Source organism: Tigriopus californicus, chromosome 7 (genome assembly GCF_007210705.1).
Source record: "Tigriopus californicus strain San Diego chromosome 7, Tcal_SD_v2.1, whole genome shotgun sequence".
NCBI lineage: Eukaryota > Metazoa > Arthropoda > Copepoda > Harpacticoida > Harpacticidae > Tigriopus > Tigriopus californicus.
Window position 1 is genome coordinate 14,143,417 of NC_081446.1, and position 9,110 is coordinate 14,152,526.

General features: G+C 44.2%; 2 protein-coding genes across 7 annotated transcripts in view; both read left to right on the forward strand.

Annotated features, from left to right (window-relative positions):
• Positions 1-2,029: 2,029 nt before the first annotated feature.
• Positions 2,030-9,110, forward strand: part of LOC131883408 (tropomyosin-like) — a 12,755-nt gene continuing 5,674 nt past the window's right edge. The window contains exons 1-2 of one of the 6 annotated variants that reach the window (XM_059230880.1): positions 2,032-2,207; positions 6,095-7,426. In XM_059230880.1, the coding sequence (XP_059086863.1) occupies positions 6,231-7,088 (858 nt within the window). In that variant the 5' untranslated portion in view covers positions 2,032-2,207; positions 6,095-6,230 and the 3' untranslated portion in view covers positions 7,089-7,426. Of the gene's footprint in view, positions 2,208-3,764; positions 4,801-6,094; positions 7,427-9,110 lie in introns of those variants that run through there. The other 5 variants (XM_059230878.1, XM_059230881.1, XM_059230876.1 and 2 more) reach the window with 5 other exon arrangements.
• LOC131884289 (tropomyosin-like) overlaps positions 8,567-9,110 on the forward strand; it is a 1,143-nt gene continuing 599 nt past the window's right edge. Inside the window, exon 1 of the mRNA XM_059232012.1 lies at positions 8,567-9,076. Within this exon, the coding sequence (XP_059087995.1) occupies positions 8,567-9,076 (510 nt within the window). The remainder of the gene's footprint in view (positions 9,077-9,110) is intronic.

A 9,110-nucleotide genomic window follows, 5' to 3' on the forward strand; every position in this document is an offset into this window, starting at 1 on the left:
GTCATCAGGATTGATTCGCTCCCACCATGGTTTCATGGAATTGCAAGATTGATGGTGGGTCCTAGAACCCTTCCAAAGTAAATCTATCAAACACATAAAAAGCTAATACTTCAATCCGTAGGTCAACTCAAAGTCCTATTAGTTATTTTTTCCCTATTCAGATAACTTTTATAGTCTTCTGCTTCGAAGTTATGAATATCAAAAGAATTCCAATTCCCGAAATCCACAGATTACTATACCTTTATATTCATTTCCTCTTCAAATAAAACAATCTAATACTTTCGTCCACAGTTAACCTGTTCCAACTATAATAGACTCACAGGGTTTGATAGTGCCCTCTGGTGTTGGTTTTATCGTCAAATTTTACCTCAGCCTCGACCTGAAATGTTTATACTTGATCTAAAAACCATGGGGGTTACTCAGGGTCCCTTACACTTGCCTCACAATACACCTGTTCACTTGAAACAAATTAAAGCGAAATACCACTACCTAGATAGTTATTTACAATAGGTTCAATTAAAAGCTGAAACTTGTGAGGAAAAAAAGTGAAAAATAAAGTGCTTCATAAGTTAATATAAGCCTCCCTTAGCTTCACGATGCCCGTATGAGATTCCTAATTGCGACCCCAGCGAAACCACCGACCAAATCTGAACTTATCTCACCGGGCTTGTCACCCACATCAAAGAGATCATCAACATCAAGTCCTACCAACCCACTCAGACAGACAAAGAGTGCCAGAGATCCTCCTGAGCTTCTTTCCTCTTCCACCGTTCCCCTTGTCTTCAAATATATCTAAATTGGGTCTGCAAACACAAGCAGGTGATCGTGTTCCCATTTGTCCCCCTCGTCAGGTAAATACCACATCAGAAGTTCCGATCTCATCTCAGTGAAAGATGGATTGTGGAGTGTCCAACCATAGATCAAGTGGGCATCGTTTTCACCCCCCCAGCGTACATAAACGGAGAACGAACTCCGGCATGATAAGGCCTGGAGAACAAATTGTTGTCTCCGCTATTTTTTGTCAAATTGACATTGTTGTGTTCCTCGGAGAAGCTATGATCCACATAAGCCAAGCCCACTTGCATTCGTTCCATCGTTTACTATTCTTGAAGCATCGCTCTGAGAATTGGCCAGAGCTTCTGAAGTGTGCCAGGAAATTTCCCATGACACCATAGGCCATCATTTGGGTGAAGCGACCTTGGCACATGATTTGGCCAGATTCGGGGGTCGTGTTGGGATGATCCCAATTTCCAGGTCATTTCGTGGAGTTTGGGGAACAAAGAGCAGAAAAAAGAATTGTCAACGAGATAAAAATCGGATTACAACGTTTGGGACTTCATAGGAGCTGAGTTTTTTCTCCTCTCAGATAGGACTCCATTTTCGAGAAGTGAAGTCATTGTTCCACACGCTCGAGCGTGACCCCAAGGCGAAGACTTTCAAGATCTTATGGAGAGTTTAGTACTTGGATCTATGGATTAGTTTTGGAAACGGTTCACTCATTAATCTCTCAAAGTTGGGTTGCATCGATCAAACTGAACTCAAATCACTCCTAGATCCATTGACCACCTTCTAAGGACAGTAATCCCAATCCAATTCAAGAATGAATAAGTATTAGGCATCCACTTTTGAGAGTTCCTTGAAACAATTGCCAAGATCCACACCGTTCCCCAGAACGGAGATCCGCCCTTTTCACGACCTCCTTCAGGCATACCTGAATTTAGGCATCAACATATATGGACATGTACCCATGGACTAAGCCTGCTTCGTCAACATATAACACAGAGTACGCACGGTAGATGGGTAGGAGAATGGATGGCCCTGTTCTCGAACTCTTGAAACTTTCCATTCTTGTTTGATCCTCCCTTGTGCTCTGCCGGAACCCACAAGACCCAGAGGATCCAGGGTAAGCCATGAACTATGCCCCGAGAACAATGCTCAGGGCCGAAGGTGGAGATTTTCCCCAGGTCACGTTGCCAAGTGTCTATTATTGTCTCTGATATGTGTGTAGCTACCCAACTACAAGCCAGGGATGACTGCAGGCGAAGGCAGCTCTTCGAGGAGAATCGATTGTTCCTCGAGAGTTTAGTTGGGCCAAGTCTCAGTAAGAAGTAGTGAGTGCTTCTTCATCGACCTCAGTCTCCTCGATCCTCATCTTCTTGGACACTTAGTCTGTAGTCACATCCTTCCTCTGAAGCTCAACTCATCAGGTACGACACTTTCTAGATCAAAACCTTGTCTTTATGTCTTTGATGTAGTGCTTAATTGTAGTAGAACTAGCAATGATAGAAGAACGATTGTATACTGTACAGTGGTCCTAAAAACCATGTTCATTCTGATAGCTTTCCACAATGTTCTTTTTTTCGGTTAGGCCAATCTCGTAGGGTCAGCTTGTTCATTCATGGCTAGGTTTGAGATCCTTCCAAGTAATTGGCAGCAACATTTCATGTAAATTCTGCTCTCTGCTAAGAGCCACTCTCTGCTTCCGTTTCAATGTAGTGAATAACACTTAAATATCCAGCTGTTTTAATTTTTTTGAACATCCCAAAAAGGGCGTTTTTTGGTTCCCTCACTTTTTATAAGGACATCTTTTGTTCTTTAATAGAGCCATCGTCAATCACAAGGATGACAGAGTGATACACAGATGAGGCGCTCTATAATCATAATGATGATGATGATGATGATGATGATGACAATCACTGATATTGCATGAATGTACAAACTAGCTTTGGTTCATTTTTTATTTGCTGCTATTACTAACAACCTTCAACGAGACGAAATGATTTTGATCCCAGCCATTTTGAACATCTTGGGGTTGACCCTTCCTTGGGTTGGCTCCCAATGAGCTCCAAGTGGCTGCAGGTCAACCTTTATTGTTAATCCAACCAATTCATGAGACAATTGGGATTTGAGTCAAACATTATCAATCTCGCTTTATAAATAGCATCCAGATTTGAACTCTTGAAGTTGCTTGCGCTCTTGCCTGATCTTCTAAACGTTTTTATATGTTAATACGCCTGCTTGGCTTTTGAGAACGTAAAACCAACCAAACTGCTACTACCATTATTACAACAACAACAACAACTACAACAACTACCATCACTATCGGCATATTAGATTGGGAGCTTGTGCGCGCCCCCTGTTGCGCACATCCCGCAATCATGAAGTCTTGAAATCACGCTTCTGGGCCAGCCATTGATAATGTTCTTTGATCTCAGGTCTCAAGCATTCTCTAAGTTATGCTTATGTATCTGTATTCATTTTCATTCTGATTTCGCCAAGGCTGCTCTCGGCTTTCTTTTTTAACATTCATCCTGCACTTCTTTTCCTCTCAACTTCCAGGTCGGAATCACAATCGCACGAGCTTTTTTGAAAGACATTTACGATCCCCCTATTGGCTACTCTCTCTCTCTCTCTCTCAATCTCAATCTCATTCTTTTACTCCGTCGCTCTCTGGGTTCATATCTGTTCTTTTTTTGTTCTTGTTCAAAAAATCCTTGCGTAATGAGTAGGCACTCTCTGAAATATTGGAGAGCTAATCAAATCACTGATTTATTCTCTGGAGATGATAATGTTCCACTCAAATCGTGCCATCTGGTGTTCAACACTCCATTTGCTCCTCCTCCATCCATCCATCCAACCACCATCCATTCATTCTCCGTCCACGTCCGTGTCTTCTTGAGTGAGTGCTGAAGCGTCATCCTCGTCCAAGGGAAACGTTTCGACAAACTTGGCTGACCCGACAATATCTCACTCTTCAATCCTAGATCAGCAAGATGGATGCCATTAGGAAGAAGATGCAGTCGCTCAAGGCCGAGACAAACAGCTTTGAGGCCACTGCTAAGCGTCACGAGGAGCAAGCGGCCGAGATGAATGCCAGCTCAGACAAGAACGACGCTCTCATCCGTGACTTGAACAAGAAGATCGGTAACATTGAGGCCAATCTCGAGGATTGTCTCGAGAAGTTCAACAAGACCACTGCCGCATTAGAAGAGAAGGAGAAAGAGCTCACCTCACTCGAGGACGATGTCGGATCGGTGTCTCGGCGATTGGTGCTCCTCGAGATCGAGTCCAAGGACGCCGACTCCAGGATGGGAGAAACCGTCAAGAACCTGGCCTTTACCTCCAAGGAAGCGGACACGATCTTGAAGAAGGTCCGGTATTTCGAGAGCAAGAACATGAACAACGAGATGACCATTGAGGATCAGGAAAAGGATCTCCGCGAAGCCAACACCATCGTGGCGGATTCCGAGAAGAAACTGGACGAGATCTCGCGCCGATTTGGAGTGGTCGAGTCCGAGCTGAAACGGGCCATGGAAAGGGCCGAGCTCGCCGAGAGCGAACTTGTACGGGTCGAAACTGAGTTGCGCAACATTGGCGAGAACATGAAACTCTTGGAGGTCTCGGAAGAGAAGGCTCTTGCCAGGGAAGAGAAGTTCAAGCAGCAGATCAAGGCCGTCATGCACAGACTGAAGGAAGCCGACAAGCGGGCTGAATACGGCGAGATGAACATCACCAAACTGAACATTCGCATTGACGACATCGAGGATGAGATCGTTCGAGAGAAATTGAAGATCAAGAAGGTGTCCGACGAGCTCGGTGACACGTTTGATGAGATGCTCTCAAAGTACTGATTTCCTTTGCCAAACAGCCTGTCGGCCCCTGAAGGGCGTAACCTTAACTAAGAAATACATATCATGCCGATAACAGATCAGTCTGGAGAGTGATTCCCTATGAGAAATTCCATCATTGGACCTTGCATCATGAATAAATGAAAATTGAGAGAGAGAGAAGAAAAACAAACTCGTTTGTGTATTTTCTGAGAAAATCCCCTCTTATCATATCTTTCTTCCAGTGAGGTTATTTAACTTCAAACTAAAAATTTCGGATTATTCATACTCATGGTGATATTTGAAATCCAAATATCCGCATGGACCTTCTTGCTTAAAGACTCATCATCGAGTTCACTTTGGTTGCTTTCACGAACGTCTCCAAACATGGACGGTGACGGTTAAAGTGAGAAATCGGATCTTTCATCCCCATTAACCGATTGCGTTCTTCTTTCCATGAGCCAAGGCTCTTGTTGCAAAGAGATTTTTTTTTTCCATTTTTGTACTCAACTATTCAAAGTTGGTAAAAGTAATTCCACAGCTACCTTACAACAATGCATTGCTATAATTTGGCCTTTAGGTTGAGTCATTCGACTCAAGCTTGTTGCCTTTTGTTCTGAACTATGAACATTCTACATTAAAATTTTGAAAACCTTGAGTTAAAAATCAGATTAATCTTCTTTTGCACTGAACGGCCAAGCTTCAATGGTTGATTGGGATAGAAGATCTTTATTCACGTCCTCCAAGTTCTTGTCCATGCTTGACGACGTCCCTGTGGTCGAATTCTTCCTAATATTTCATGCCCCGAGCAGCCCTGTTCTTTAGAAAATGGAAAACAGTGACAGCTGTTCATTGGCTTTTAAATGTTTCACTTTAGAACGGTTTTTGCATTGTCATAACTGTTTTTGCACTAGCCTTAACTCACCTATGAACGACTACTCACTTATCGGACCTGTGATATTGCGCGCACATGCAGTTCAATACTTTTGGACATACTAGATACGTTTATGGTACCTTGGGATGCTAGGCGTTGTTACGAAGGAATGACGAATGGAGTTTTAAAAGAATTATCTATCTGCCACAGAAGGTTGGGATTGAGATGCGAACGTTGTTGAGCTACTATCTACCTACCAACCAACCAACCAACCAACCAACCAACCAACCTCCCTACCATGAGTCTGCCACAGCGAATAGACATAAATCCACGAAAGGCTTGGACCCTGGCGCATCATGAAATCGCTCGTGTTCATCGATCCACATTGCATGAACTCTTCCTACTTGGGTTGGTTTCTGCTTCGTTTCAATTCACCACTTTGAGTATTCATTTTTCTTCCTCTAATACGATTTCATAACATGAGATGCTGCTGCTCTTTCATCGTTAGAACCCTTTAAGAAACAAACAAAACTAGTCATGCAAAAGGAAAGAAAAGGAAGGACGATGCAACAAGGATCGATGACACACGCATTACGATTTCATTTTGTTCCAGAACTTGTTCCTCCTCACCTCCAACCACTCCTTTCTTGATTGCCTTTCCTTTGCTGGTTGGCCAGTCAAGCCATCTTACAGCTAGGTGATTAGGATCTCGTGTTAGGACCCTCTTTTCCCAACCAACTCCTGTCACCATGGATGCCATTCGAAAGAAGATGCAATCCCTGAAGGTCGAAACCGACCAAATGGTCACCCAAGCCAATGCTCTCGAAAAGGTGGCCAAAGACTCGAACACCAAAGCTGACAAGTTTGACTGCGACATCCGTGACCTTCAGAAGAAGATCAACGGCCTTGAAGGTAAGTATGATGACGTGGCCGAGAAGTTGGAGCAAGCCGTGACCAAGGAGGAAGAGAAGGAAAAGGACTGGAAGGCGGCCGAAGAGGATGTCAATAACTTGGCCCGAAAGATGCTTCTCTTGGAAGAGGAAGTCAAACGTAGAGAAACCGATTTGGCTGGAACCACCATGGATCTCTGTCTCACCTCCAAGGACGCCGACCGAATTGCCCGACAAGTGAAGATCCTTCAGAGCAAGAACATGACCAATGAGGTCCTCCTCGAGGAACTCGACAAGGAGGTGAAGGAAGCCAAATTCATGGCGGAAGACTCCGAGAAGAAGCTGGACGAGATCTCTCGGCGATTGGGAGTCATGGAGGACGAGCTCAAACGAGCCATGGAACGTGCAGCCTTGGCCGACGACAAGAACGTCAACTTGGAGGAACAACTGCGCATGGTCGGCGAGAACATGAAGCAATTGGAGGTGTCCGAAGAGAAAGCTTTGGAGCGCGAGGAGAAGTTCAAGCAGCAGATCCGGCACCTTGTGGCCCGACTGAAGGAGGCCGACAGTCGCGCCGAATACGGAGAGATGAACATCACCAAGTTGAACATCCGCATCGATGACATTGAGGACGAGATTGTGCGAGAAAAATTGAAAATCAAGCACGTCTCCGATGAACTCAGCGAGACCTTCGATGACATGTTGACTCGGTATTAGATAGCACAGGGCGAAACATTTCAAGATCAATGGTTGAAAACGTTCGGGCGAGATCATCGCGGGGTTACAATGAACATCACGACATCCTAACCATACAATTTATATCCTTATCTAAGCCTACAATTGTAGGGCAACACCAATCATAACAAACCACAATCTGTTCCTCTCCACTTGTCCAAACCCACATGCGAAGAAATTTTATAGGGAGAGACAGGCAACTAGAAAAAGTCAGGCAGGCAAGCAGGCAAACTATCATTTATAGAGCATTCATTCATGACACGTGTTAACATCTAATAAAGAGCTTGAGGGCACAAAGCTATCCCAGCATTACAACGAAATCAGACGTGTTCTTTATTTGTTCCAAATGAGCGATTTCCTTTTCTGCGTACTGTACTATTGTAGACATAGTACATACAGTTGACACTCACTTGCATGACGGGCTCACTCTTGAAATGGTCTTGATAAGCAGTTCTCAAGTAGGCGACTCGTTCACAGACTTTACTTCGATACAATGCTAACACTAACTTTTGCAATTTGGAATGGCATGACATTTGAAGCTTGCACACACAAACAATGACCAGGTTTGTATTGTCCATTCAACATCTATCTGACGAACAAATCATGAAAACCACCACAACCACCACCACCACCACCTCTACCACCCTCAGGTGTTATTCACTACAATTCAATAGGGATGTTCAGTAGTAGTAGTAGAAGTAGTGGTATCACTGGAGTTATTAGATGGGAACAAGGCAAAAACAAGGAAACGTCTAAATCTATATGGTATAATTATCCATTTCATGTCTGTTTTTGTGCCATTTGTTTGAAAGAAAGCGCCAAGAGGCCTTTTATGTAAGGTGTCTCGGGTCCCATTCTTTCGCTTCTTGTGCTGGTTAATTTCTAAGTGTGACAGTGGAGGAGTAAGTGATGCCAGACTATCAAGCACGGTGGCCGGCGAAGTTGCCTCTGGTGCCGGAGAGGCGGCAACACTGGCGACTGATATTCCGCTTCCTTGTATGTGATTAACCCGTTAGGAGCTTGTCCTTTGTGGAGTGCATGCTGACTAACCTTCAGCCCAAGGGTTCCTTCCGACTCAACCGTCTTTAAATATGGTCATACTTCATTCAATCTTCTACCTCAACTGTCTCTCTCAACCCCTTAAATTTGAACTGACTTTTGGCTTCTGGCTTGATCCTTTAAAAAGCATAATGACTCAAAAACTTTTTTTCCAATTTGAGATATTTTTCTTTCTGTTTCTTTACTTTCCTGGCATCCTAACCTAAGCATTTACTGGAAATGTTGCCGCAATCAAGTCCATTACTTTCTTTGAACGTCTTTGCAAAATCAAGGTTTCGTTGGGCTTTTTCTTGTCGTCTACATGTCACAGCATAACCATTGTCCTGTCTAGTCCCATTAACACACAAATCCTTTGTCCTTGAACATTTAGCCATTTGAACCAAGACTACCCCATCGTCACCATGGATGCGATCAAAAAGAAGATGCAGTCCCTCAAGTCGGAGACTGAGAATCTCATGAAAGGCATTGCCGCTCTAGAGGCTGAGACAAAAGCCTCCAACGATGTGGCCAATCAATGCGAAGTAGATATTCGAGACATTAGTAAAAAGATCTCCATGTACGAGTCGGACTTTGATGAGACTAACGACAAGCTGGTGAAGACCACCGTCACCCTTGAGGAGAACGAGATCGTGTTGAAGTCCACAGAGGACGACGTCAACGCCCTCTCTCGACGACAAGCTCTACTAGAGGAGGAGGTCAAAAAAGCCGATACCACCTTGGCCGACACGGTCATGAAACTGGCCTTTGCCTCCAAAGAGGCTGATGGGATCCTCAAGAAGGTCAAGTACTTTGAGACCAAGACCATGCGAAATGAGGTGGAGATCGAGGAATTGGACAAAACCCTCCGGGAAACGAAGAGAATGGGAAGCGACTCCGAGCAAAAGTTGGACGAAATGACCCGACGATTGGGCGTTCAAGAGGAGGAATGCAAGCGATCCATCGAAC